Raw genomic sequence first — 13698 nt, 5'->3', positions numbered from 1 at the left:
CTAAAACCATCCGTCTTAGCATGCCGGCTGAAAATATCAGAAACCATAAACAGGACTCATTTTAAATATTCGCGAGTATTTCAGTGATTTATTCTTTATGTGTTACAGATTGAAAATATTCGGAGTTGTGGGGGATCGTTCTTTTTTTTAGGTTTTTTTTTTTAGCAGTTTTCTGTCCGGAACCAAATACAGCACCTCCTTGTTCTGTAACGTAACATTTAGTTGAGACACAACAGTGGAGCATGGAAGGTTCAACGTCAAAGAAAAATAAACTCTTTTCTGGAGAGGTTTGTACACCTGGCTTTTTCTTGCATAGTTTTATATATATATATATATATATATATATATATATATATATATATATATATATATATATATAATTATAGTTCATTATGGGTCACACTAATATTTTTTCACGTTTCTGACGTGGTTTAAACACGTTTTTGGGAAAGTAAGAGTGTAACGTGAAGGCTGAATCCCAAATAATTCTTCATCACCTAGGTGAGTGTATGAAATATTAGACTTTGCACCCTTTGTCGTGCGTTATTGTGTCCAAAAGGAAGCCATTTGGAATTTCTCATCTTACTCTTGATATAGGGTCATAATTTAGGGTCCTGGACCTGGAGTACTCCTTACCCTGCACGTTTTAGTGTTTTCCCAGCACTAACACTCTGATTAAGGACTGTTAATTAGATGTATTATTTGAATGAGGTGTTTTGGAAGCAGGGGAAACATATTAAAATGTACAGGACAGGGGGTATTTCAGGACCAGGGATATGGGGGGGGGGGAAGCTACTTCACGGTTTGTAGTGCAACAGGATATGACGTTACAGTATGTGATGTCGTGCACAATATAAGAAAATATAGTGATTCAGTATTCGCGTACAAATTACAGATGTCATGATGTTTTTGTGTCATGTCTTCTTGTGTCCTTTAATTTCAGGTTGAAGGAAGAGTCAACTGGAAAAAACGGAAAGCAGAAAGTGAGAAACTTTTTGTGCTCCTCATAATTTTGGCTGTTCCCTAATAAGGGTGAAAATATTTGCCCTGGTCTACATTTATTTGTAATTTTAAATGATCGTCTTATCTGTGAAAATAAAGATGCAGTTACAAGTTGAACAGGTTGCTTGATTGAGGTTCAAACCCAAACAGAGATGTTGTAAAATCTGTGTAGGTTTAGTCATGTGAGTTTGTGTTTGTCATTGCAGATGACACAGTATATGTTGTCTATTTTGTGCCCAGAGAAAGAACAGAAGAGGAGATGGAAGGAAGCCAAGCTGATTCAGCAGCTGGAGAAACAAAAGCAGACAAAAGAGGAAGAGGTGAAACAGCAGCAATCTCAGAAGGAGGAAGAGGAGAAGAAGGAGACAAAAGGTATACTGACACCTCTTGGTAAAAATGATCTAGGAATGCTGTTTCTTTGATGCTGATGGTCTGCATAGTTTATTCTGATCTCATTTCGCTTCAACACATGATGTTCTAATGATGCTTGGTAAAGTTCTGGCACTGCATTTTGTCAGATGCTCTTAAGAAGGGTTTCTTTCTTGCAACACATCCAAACAGCTTATTGTTACTATAAGTCTTGACAATTCTAAGGATTTACTAAACGCTGCAGTTCTACAATCCCGAAACTGTGATCACTGGATTCTTTCTTCCCCCCTTCACCAGCCTCATCATTATTTTCTGCTCATGCATCCAAATCCTGACAAATCTCCAACCTTCTCATACGTCTCAGTCTCAGAAATCTTTTTTGTTCTGGCCCTAATAGTGTTTAGTAGCGTTTTCCACTGCTTTATATCCACTACCTGATTTATGCAGACCAAGAACCTTTCTGTTTCTGTCTCGAAAGGTTTTAGGGTTTTTTTCCTCATGGTAATGGATAGCAAAGGGATGTTACATGTGTGCAGCCTCCTGTTTGTACCCCATGAAAACGGGATAAGTTTTTTCAATGACAATTTGTTTACATTTATTAACTAGAAGGGCACTTGGTCAAGTGCATTCCTCCACCAAGCTACATATTATCAACATCAAATCACTTGAACTGAGGATAATACTAAAACTGTCCACCAAATTTCATCAAAATATGTTCACTACTTTTTGAGTTATGTTGGGAACAGACAAATAAATAAATGGAGGTGAAAATGTAACCTACTTCAACAAAGTTGGCGGCAGTAAAAATATTTCAGGTGAATGTTAAGAAATTTGGTTGTTAATAATAATAATAATAATAATTAATATAAACTGTCACCATGAACATCTTTTCAGTGGAGTCCTCATATGGTCATACACACACTCGTTACCAGGCATGCGTAATTTACCAGACATACATATTTGCAAGTGTAAACACTTATCTAAAAATGTAGTTCTAATGAGGGTTTTTTTTAACAAAGCCTTTAGTTTTTATAAAATATAAAATTTGAATTATCACGTGTCGTGTTTTTATGCAGCCTTGTTATTTAAAGCTCATTTGTAAGGAGAGCTTTATTGACATAGCCAGATTCCATTGTTGAACAAATCTGTGCTGTTGCTGTATATGGAATCAATTTTGTGCCAAAATGTTCATACAATACTTTTGAAATATCAAACAAAAACGACAAATCAAAATACAAAAAAAGAAAAAAAAGTCAATTTTTTTAGACTGGCAAACAAATTATTAGTGTAATCGTGCAAAATATCAGTCTATTACTCTTCAGAAACCTTTTATTTTTGTTCCGCGTCTTTCTCAGTTTTGTTTGACGTAATTTATTTTGGTTGCGATTCCAGCTTTCTCGTTTGCGCTCCCTGACTTTTTGCTTGCGGTTTTGGCACAAACTTCACGTGTGGGTGGGCTGTCCAGGAATGCATTCCCATTGGCTAACTTGTGTTTGACTGACAGCTACGCTCAGCCGTTCCCCCGGAGGCTGTTGCAGCCATTTCCTACTCGGATTTTGGCGGACTGTTTGACGAGTGACCGATCCATTGACGGTACACAAGGATCGAGTGGACTTCAGTGGCGACTATGATATTGAATTTACACTTTGTTGAATTAATTCAATATCATAGTCGCCACTGAAGTCCACTCGATCCTTGTGTACCGTCAATGGATCGGTCACTTGTCAAACAGTCCGCCAGAATCCGAGTAGGGAATGGCTGAGCGTAGCTGTCAGTCAAACACAAGTTAGCCAATGGGAATGCATTCCTGGACAGCCCGCCCACACGTGAAGTTTGTGCCAAAACTGCAAGCAAAAAGCCAGAGAGCGCAAGCGAGAAAGCTGGAATCGCAACCAAAATAAATTACGTCAAACAAAACCGAGAAAGACGCGGAACAAAAATAAAAGGTTTCTGAAGAGTAATAGACTGATATTTTGCACGATTACACGAATAATTTGTTTGCCAGTCTAAAAAAATTGACTCTTTTTGTATTTTGATTTGTCGTTTTTGTTTGATATTTCAAAAGTATTGTATGAACATTTTGGCACAAAATTGATTCCATAGCTGTAAAGCTATTTTTAAAAAAATAAATAAAAAAAACAGTGATAGACTACGGAAGTGTATTGCTGCCACACTCAAAAAAAAAATTGGCTTAGTATCAAGTAATTACGTGAAAACTTTGTTATAACAATATCTTATCACGTTTTTACAATATATTTATCATGTAATAACGTCACGTAATTTCTTGATACGAAATCATCATGTTATAACATGAAATTATCAAGTTATTTCATGATAAATTATCACGTTATTTCATGATAAATTATCACGTTATTTCATGATATTTTCATGTAATAATGTGAAAACACCTTATCAAGAAATAACATGAAAGTATGGTTTAACGTCATAGGCTAGGCTACTTCCATTAAAAGCAGACGGCCTTAGCCTCGCCTACTGTACAACTTTGGTCGAGCAAAAACACCGAGCAAAAACATGGCTGAATCCTGAATGACTCAGTTTTGTATAAATAGGAGACTACATAGGCGGCAAAATGTGGTGTTTTTCCTGCCATGGAAGTGCACTTGTATACTGAGGAGGAAGGGAAAACTGAGCTGAGGCGCCATTTTGAATCCTCATTCACGTCTGTAATGCAAATTGCTTCCTCCTCGGTATACAAGTGCACTTCCATGGCAGGAAAAACACTACATTTTGCCGCCTATGTAGTCCCCTATTTATACAAAACTGAGTCATTCAGGATTCAGACATGTTTTTGCTCGGCGTTTTTGCTCGGCCAAAGTTATACAGTAGGCGAGGCTAGGACGGCTGCTTTTAATGGAAGTAGCCTAGCCTATGACGTTAAACCATACTTTCACGTTATTTCTTGATAAGGTGTTTTCACGTTATTACATGAAAATATCATAAAATAACGTGATAATTTCATGTTATAACATGATGATTTCGTATCAAGAAATTACGTGATGTTATTACATGATAAATATATTGTAAAAACGTGATAAGATATTGTTATAACAAAGTTTTCAGGTAATTACTTGATACTAAGCCTTTTTTTTTTGAGTGTGGCAGCAATACACTTCCATACAGGTCCTCTTGAACAGTTTCATACATGGAACATTTGAAAAGAGTAGCAGTGGATGATATGAAGACTTGTTTTTGAGCGTAGTTTATCAGGCATTCAGAGACCTATGAAGGTGCTGTACTATTAAGATATTAAAAAATTGGTTATGCAGTTTCTAGTTGATTTCTAATGATTAAATTCTAGTGATTTGATTGGATCAGTTTCTATGACTCCTCTTCAGGTCGTTTATACACAGTGAGTGTTGCTCTGCCAGGCTCTGTGTTGGATAACGCACAGTCACCTGAACTCCGCACTTACCTGGCTGGACAGATTGCTCGTGCCTGCGCCGTCTTCTGTGTGGACGAAGTGGTTGTGTTTGACGAGCAGGGAGAGGACACCAAGTGAGTCAATAGCTTGATGACTGAGTGTTCTGTATGAAGCCCTAACTATTACCTTTCTAGATCTATAACGAATATTTCATCATTTATTTAAAAAAAAACATCATATACATATCACATGATGCTTATTATTCATGTTTATTCTTAAAACTTAAATGCTGTTTGAGAAACCCACACATGATGCAGTCCAGTACATCATCATCATCTTCTTTTGGCTGCTCCTGATTAGTGGTCGCCACAGTGGATCTTTCGTCTCCATTGCTCCCTGTCTTCCACATCCTTCTCTACCACACCTGCCACTTTCATGTCCTCTCATACCTATTTTGGAAAAATATAATTTTAATAAAGTTGTTTGTTTGTGATAGGTGATTTGAAATAAAACCAGCCGCACACTTTTTTAGATTTGCCTTTCACTTGTTTTATTTTATGTTCTGGGATTTTAGGGTAACTGTCGAAGGAGAGTTTAAAGGAGTCGGGAAGAAAGGTCAAGCATGCGTTCAGCTGGCCAGGATCCTGCAGTACCTAGAGTGTCCACAGTGAGCGCTGTTTCCTCACAGTAACACAAACAATGCAGTCCTGTAGGCATGGTGGTGATAGCACATTTTTAGATCACGTTGGTTGTTTTCATAATTTTGGATGGTAGCAGTATACTCTCACTGGCCACTTTAATAGGAACTTGTTCTTGATTGTAAGATCCCTGTTCCTGGCTGGCAGGAGTGGAACCCAATGTGGTGGTCTTCTGTTGCATGCTGAGATGCTTTTCTGCTCACCACGGTTGTAAAGAGTTGCTATGAGTTACTATATCTTTCCTGGCAGCTCAAACCAATCTGGCCATTTTCCTCTGACCTCTCTTATCAACAGGGCGTTTGTTTCCACCCACAGAACTGTCATTCATTCAGTGTTTTTTGTTTTTCGCACCGTTCTGTGCGAAACTCGAGAGACTGTTGTGTGTGAGAGAACCCCAGGAGATCAGCAGTTTCTGAAATACTCAAACCAGTCCATCTGGCTCAAACCAACACCCATGCCACAGTGAAAGAAAGTCACAGAGATGACAATTTTTCCCATTCTTATGTTTGAAGTGAACATTAACTGAAGCTTTTGATTTGCATCTGCATGATTTTTATGCCTTGTGCTGCGGTCAAGGGATCGGCTGGTTAGATAACTACATAAAACAGCAGGTGTACCTAATAAAGTAGCCAGTGAGTGTATTTCAGGATGTATACGTTTTTATGAAGGCACAGGGGAAAAAAATGGAAAATTTGAAGTCATGTAAACTGCAATCAGAATACATGATAAAATAATTTATAAAGGTTGACTGCAGTGTTATATTTGTGGACTGTTGTGATATACAGTGGTGCTTGAAAGTTTGTGAACCCTTTAGAATTTTCTATATTTCTGCATAAATATGACCTAAAACATCATCAGGTTTTCACACAAGTCCTAAAAGTAGATAAAGAGAACCCAGTTAAACAAATGAGACAAAAATATTATACTTGGTCATTTATTTATTGAGGAAAATGATCCAATATTACATATCTGTGAGTGGCAAAAGTATGTGAACCTCTAGGATTAGCAGTTAATTTGAAGGTGAAATTAGAGTTGGGTGTTTTCAATCAATGGGATGACAATCAGGTGTGAGTGGGCACCCTCATTCTCATTCTCATTATCTCTAGCCGCTTTATCCTTCTACAGGGTCGCAGGCAAGCCGGAGCCTATCCCAGCTGACTACGGGCGAAAGGCGGGGTACACCCTGGACAAGTCGCCAGGTCATCACAGGGCTGACACATAGACACAGACAACCATTCACACTCACATTCACACCTACGGTCAATTTAGAGTCACCAGTTAACCTAACCTGCATGTCTTTGGACTGTGGGGGAAACCGGAGCACCCGGAGGAAACCCACGCGGACACGGGGAGAACATGCAAACTCCGCACAGAAAGGCCCTCGCCAGCCCCGGGGCTCGAACCCAGGACCTTCTTGCTGTGAGGCGACAGCGCTAACCACTACACCACCGTGCCATGAGTGGGCACCCTGTTTTATTTAAAGAACAGGGATCTATCAAAGTCTGATCTTCACAACACATGTTTGTGGAAGTGTATCGTGGCACGAACAAAGGAGATTTCTGAGGACCTCAGAAAAAGCGTTGTTGATGCTCATCAGGCTGGAAAAGGTTACAAAACCATCTCTAAAGAGTTTGGACTCCACCAATCCACAGTCAGACAGAAGCTGTACAAATGAAGGGAATTCAAGACCATTGTTACCCTCCCCAGGAGCGGTCGACCAACAAAGATCACTCCAAGAGCAAGGCGTGTAATAGTCAGTGAGGTCACAAAGGACCCCAGGGTAACTTCTAAGCAACTGAAGGCCTGTCTCACATTGACTAATGTTAATGTTCATGAGTCCACCATTAGGAGAACACTGAACAACAATGGTGTGCATAGCAGGGTTGCAAGGAGAAAGCCACTGCTCTCTAAAAAGAACATTGCTGCTCATCTGCAGTTTGTCAAAGATCATATGGACAAGCCAAAAGGCTATTGGAAAAATGTTTTGTGGACGGATGAGACCAAAATAGAACTTTTTAGTTTAAATGAGAAGTGTTATGTTTGGAGAAAGGAAAACACTGCATTCCAGCATAAGAACCTTATCCCATCTGTGAAACATGGTGGTGGTAGTATCATGGTTTGGGCCTGTTTTGCTGCATGTGGACCAGGATGGCTTGCCATCATTGATGAAGCAATGAATTCTCAATTATACCAGCGAATTCTAAAGGAAAACGTCAGGACATCTGTCCATGAGCTGAATCTCAAGAGAAGGTGGGTCATGCAGCAAGACAACGACCCTAAGCACACAAGTCGTTCTACCAAAGAATGGTTAAAGAAGAATAAAGTTAATGTTTTGGAATGGCCAAGTCAAATTCCTGACCTTTATCCAATCGAAATGTTGTGGAAGGACCTGAAGCGAGCAGTTCATGTGAGGAAACCCACCAACATCCCAGAGTTGAAGCTGTTCTGTATGGAGGAATGGGCTAAAATTTCTCTAAGCTGGTGTGCAGGACTGATCAACGTTTAGTTGCAGTTATTGCTGCACAAGGGGGTCACACCAGACACTGAAAGTAAAGGTTCACATACTTTTGCCACTCACAGATATGTAATATTGGATCATTTTCCTCAATAAATAAATGACCAAGTTTAATATTTTTGTCTCATTTGTTTAACTGGGTTCTCTTTATCTACTTTTAGGACTTCTATGAAAATCTGATGATGTTTTAGGTCATATTTACGCAGAAATATAGAAACTTCTAAAGGGTTCACAAACTTTCAAGCACCACTGTAAACAGGACGAGATGTTCTTTGAGAAATGTCGAGTTTGTGTACTTGAATCTGTACTGAGGAAGTAATTTCTTTATTATGTGTAGATATTTACGGAAGGCGTTCTTCCCCAAGCACCATGATCTGCAGTTTGCTGGTAGGTGCTGCACTGCTTTTCTTTCCATGTGAAGGATAATTAAGTTATGCCACGAAATCAAGTCATACATGAGCTGAGAGCCGAGTCGACTATAAGCCATGTACGATGAGATTGAGTGGAATAACTGTTTTATTCTATCCATATTCACTGTATTTTGAGAAACAGAACTTTTTTTTTATTTTTTGCAAATTCGATAAATAAAAACTTTTTATACAAACCATCCAACAAAATAATTTCTGCTTAGAATGTAAACAAACCAGCGAAATGACAGTAGCAATTTGTGAAAAATGCTATAATAATTCTTGAAAAAAAAAAAATTTGCGTACCATCAAATACAGGTAGTCGTCGACTTAGTACTGCGTTTGGTTACGACTGACCGGTCGTAAACCGATCTGGTCGTAAGTCGGCCTGTGTTAAATGAACGTAAGTATATTGTGATGTGTAATGATATTGTAATCATCTTAAAGTCTTATTTTATCAACATTTTCTTATTTCATTACCTTGGCTCATTATTTGGTTTAAGTCAAACACTGCATACTCAGGGGTGAAAGTAACTTTTATTTCTTGCCGGTACTATTATTTTGAGCCATAGTGCGCTCGTGCAGCGCGCGCCGAAAAATACACCTAATTATTTATTATTGTCTACTTATCAAGCATTCACTAGGACTTCTTATCACTCAGTAGGACTAGTATAGTACTTTTTTAATCACACTATCACTCTTTCATCCACCTGTATCAGTTTTTGATTATAAATAAATTGCAAACACATCATTTCAACAACACAATTGTTTTAATTAAATTTTTTTTTTATCTGAACAGTTGAAAACTAACTTTTCATTTTGGACATTGGACACAGAACAGTGTAACAGAACAGAAAAGTGAAAGTTACTTTGATTACCAGCTGCGCACGTTATAGCACAAGATCTGGTTAAGCCGTACGCGTGCTGTAGCTCGCTCGTTGTTTGTCCAGCGAAACACTGCACACATAATAGAAGAGGCTGGATGCAGTGTTGCCAGATTGGGCGGTTTTAAGTGCATTTTGGCAGGTTTTGAACATGTTTTGGGCTGGAAACCGTCAGCAGTATCTGGCAACACTGGCTGGATGCTGGGCGCTGCCGGGAGCTGGGGCGGAAACTGTCGTACGTTCAGCTAGCTCAGCTGGGTAACACTTGCCAGTCATAACCAGATGGTCGTAAAGTCAATCGGTCGTAAGTCGCATAGGTCGTAAGTCGACGACTACCTGGACTTTTCTTCCATATTTTGTTGCTTTATTTATTTATTTGCTGGGGTTTTGTTTTCGAGTAGTTTTTATTTTGTCCTCGGTTCAACAACGCGCCGCCGTTTTGTTTTTCTTCTTTAGGTTTTTTTGGCGGTTGGCAAACCAACTTAAAAGTGCGTTACCGCCACTGACTGGGCTGGAGTGTGGAACAGGAGATTGGGGGGGGACTATACTATTTTAGCTATTTCTGTTTCTCTTAAATACTTGATGACAAAGTGATATATCTAACTTGATGTTCTCTGCCATTTTGTTTTTCCTCTACTCACGGTATATGAGCTGATATCCTAGTACTAGAGTAGCCAATCAGAGCGTGTGATTGCTCATCTCATCTCATAATTTCTAGCCGCTTTATCCTGTTCTACAGGGTCGCAGGCAAGCTGGAGCCTATCCCAGCTGACTACGGGCGAAAGGCGGGGTACACCCTGGACAAGTCGCCAGGTCATCACAGGGCCGACAGTGATTGCTCATATCCAGTGAATTATTCTATCCGCATTCGCTGGATATGAGCAATCATGTGCTCTGATTGGCTACTCTACTACTAGGATATCAGCTCATATACCGTGAGTAGAGGAAAAACAAAATGGCGGAGCGTGTGACTGAACCAACCGAGGATGAAATAAAAACTCTGCTCGAAAACAAACCTCAAGCAAGTGTTGCCAGACAAAACAAACCTTGCCTGGTAGCACGTATGATAAATATGAAGGAAGATATCATGAAAACAATACAGTAGATACTCTATAGGTACATGTGGCTACTGCTTATAAATAAAATTGAATTGTTTCTAAAATTTACCTTAATTAAAAATTTATTAAAATAAACACCACTTATTTGATATCGAATCAGTAGCCTTGGCGAACAATGCGGTGAATTTCGTTGATCTTTTTATCTGCCGATTATCTTCCGATGCTACGAAGTTATAACAAGGTTTCTCTTAGTTTCTAGTTCTGATTAGTTCCAAAGTTTATCAAGAAATAGAACAGGTAATCGAACTTGATCAGGATAAGTGCTGATTGGTTACAAGCACTGTGTCGTAAATCACTCACTTGTTCACTATGCCCTACTCACTATATAGGAAATTACTATGTAGAGGACTATATAGTGAGTTCATTGATTAAATAATAAAACTTTGTCTTTGCCGCGACCTTTTTTTTTTCCTCTTTCTCTCCTTCTTTGCCGCGGCACTACTTTTTGTGATGCATTGTGAGATACTTCGAGTGCACTATATAGGATGTAATAATGTTCACTCTACATTTTATACGCGTTCTTGTGTACTATTGTAATACTTATGCGGATATGCAGTGTGCTATTGTTACACTCATTCTTACAACACAATGATAACGCAAGATCAACTGTTCATATCACGATTCACCGTTCTGGTGATGCGCAGTATGCGATTGTTACACTCTTACAGCACGATGACACTGTATATGAGGCAGTAGCCACAAAAACCTTGACCTTAACCGGACGACCCTCAAAATGTTGGAGGTTCTATTTGAGACCAATGAAAGTTTGTGGCTGAAAGTTTCATGAAGATTGGTCCAGCTGTTTTCCCGTAATAGGGTCAGTTTCAGAAACTGGTCTCTCATTTAGGACATTATGGTCAAAAAATAAATTTTCTAGTTTTACAATTTTTTTGCATTTACCTAACACTCAAGGTTTCTTTTGTCATGTTTACTAAGAATAAAGATAGTATCTTGCTTTATCTGGCCTCCACTGTGGAAATTTTTTTTTTGATTACAATTCAAATGCTTTAGTAAATTTGATTTCCATATAAAATAACTACATCATGAAGAATTAAAGCCGCTCCTTCACAGATGAGTGAAAATATTGAATAAATTTCCTCTTTTTGATTGCTTGGGTTAAAAATGCCAAGTTATGATGACTGAATTGATTATTCACTTAAATATGAATATGATATACATTTTGGGTATTTGATATGGCGAAATAGGACACCAATGGAAAAATCAAGAACACACCGGAAAGATGAGAATAACGGCGGTGGTAAAAGAACAGCGACTGTACCGGCTGAAGGTCGCGCGGGTCTCTGCTGTGGCGCGCGAGCAACGGGACATCGCTACTGCACCGGATGGAGCACGAGGTGGGGGCGGGGCAAAATGACTGGCCGTAGATTCTATCAAAAGTTCAATCTAAATTGACCATGGTTGCAAAATATTGGCCAAAAATACGCAAACACTACGAAATACGAAAGTAAGATGAAAAAGAAACATTCTATTGCCTTATACTGCAAGACTAAAACAAAATAAAACTGTCAAAACTCACCTTTTCAATGATAACATCCGAACAGATCACTCGCGTAACAGAAAGACCGCAAATGGAAGCACGATCAACTTCTAACTGTTGTAGAGGAAAATTCCATTCTACACATGCAAATTGTTAATGTGTGTCCTTCCCCGCACACAAATAACACGCTACGGTAAAAAATAGACCACAACTCATTTTATAGCTCAGAAATTCATACAAGACCAACTACCATCGTAACATATTCTGTAAGAAACTTGTTCTATACCTAACTTTCAGCTTTCGTTTTAAAAAACAAAATCGCAGATTTATAACTAAATTTTTATATGGCGTAGTGATTTTAAGTTACTACTTATGGTGAGGTAGTGACCTTGATCCTGAGGCTTTCCGTTTAGATCAAAACACACGATTGTATTGGTTTTGGGTTTGCGGAAAATGGAGTTACAACGGTGATCAAATATTTTGCATGATGTTTTATTACGGTTATGATTATTGTGTGAGCGCACCAATCCTTAGGTGTATAAAGTTACAACTTAAAATACAATTAGTGATAACTGTAGACTTTTCAGTGGACTACAACCTATTTAAGGGAATGCGATGTAGTCAACCATTTATCATCTCCCAGGTCAAGCCGCCATTTTTCCACAAATTTGCAGAATTTTTGCCAAATTCTGAATATTCACATCAAAGATTTAGTTTTATCTGTATTATTTCTTTCATCATTTTATTTCAAATTAAAACCAACATCACCATTCAAAACCGTATAGTTTATTGACTGAGTATATTTAGTGGGGTACCCCCACAGTACCCAGTTTCTGAGACAGACCCAATATCGTTTACAAAGAAACCCAACCAAAAACAATACCTTGCCCCAAATATGAAAAAAAAGCAACAAAATATGGAATAAAAGTAATGATGGTAAGAACGTATTTTATTTCCAAGAATTGCCACATTTTTCACAAACTGCTACTGTCATTTTTTGTTTACATTTGTTTACATTCGAAGCAGAAATGATTTTGTTAGACATTTTGTAGAAAGTTTTTATTTATTGAATTTGCAAAAAAAGTTCTATTTCTCAAAATCCAGTGAAATGTGGCTAGAATAAAACGGTTATTCCACTTAGGCCCACTTTACACGGGGACGGTCTGAAACAAAAACGCGAAAGTCCGTTTTCGTTCTCACTTTTTTCCGCGTCTACACGACCATTTTCAAGGAGGAAATCTGCGTCTATACGGTGACGCATAAATGTGTGGAATTCAATTGGATGTGCATGCCAGGCGGCTAGGTGGTGCTGTGAAAGACCTCTGCTATGTCTGCACGCATGCGCAACGTCTTCCGTCTTGTCTGATCTGCACATCTGCGCTGCGAAAACTTTGACTACTCTGGCTATGGCTACTCGTGAGGTTAAGAAAAACTTCCTCCGACGAATCGGTGTATCCAAAAATTCATAAAGGTAATTGCATACCCGCCTCTGTTCATTAACGGTATATGTGCAGATTCGGTATAGATGTTCGAAGGACTCCTGGACGTTTATTAAAGCTGCCAGAGCAGCTTGAAGGTCCGTTGGATCGATGTAATCAGACATGCTCTTACTTTTTTACTTACTTTCTTACTTCCCGGGCTGGCATGTACAGTATATGACATATGTATGACGTAAACGCGTACCTGACGTGAGCAGATCCGAGCAGAGTTTCGCGTATTGGGTAGTTTAGACGGATATGCAACGGGGGCTGTTTTTAACTTATCCACTCTGGAAGGCGTTTTCAATTTTTTCCGTTTTTCAGCCTCGGAAACGCCGTCCCCGTGT

At 38.8% G+C, this 13698-nt stretch overlaps 1 protein-coding gene across 1 annotated transcript in view; it reads left to right on the top strand.

The window, feature by feature from the left end:
• Window positions 1-216: 216 nt before the first annotated feature.
• spout1 (SPOUT domain containing methyltransferase 1) overlaps window positions 217-13698 on the top strand; it is a 34230-nt gene continuing 20748 nt past the window's right edge. The window contains exons 1-6 of the mRNA XM_060935632.1: window positions 217-287; window positions 944-983; window positions 1243-1374; window positions 4728-4887; window positions 5328-5420; window positions 8304-8353. Of these exons, the coding sequence (XP_060791615.1) occupies window positions 243-287; window positions 944-983; window positions 1243-1374; window positions 4728-4887; window positions 5328-5420; window positions 8304-8353 (520 nt within the window). The 5' untranslated portion in view covers window positions 217-242. The remainder of the gene's footprint in view (window positions 288-943; window positions 984-1242; window positions 1375-4727; window positions 4888-5327; window positions 5421-8303; window positions 8354-13698) is intronic.

Source organism: Neoarius graeffei, chromosome 12, assembly GCF_027579695.1.
Source record: "Neoarius graeffei isolate fNeoGra1 chromosome 12, fNeoGra1.pri, whole genome shotgun sequence".
NCBI classification, from domain to species: Eukaryota; Metazoa; Chordata; class Actinopteri; order Siluriformes; family Ariidae; genus Neoarius; species Neoarius graeffei.
The sequence above is the reverse complement of the archived record's forward strand: the minus strand, read 5'-3'. Positions and strand labels throughout refer to the sequence as shown.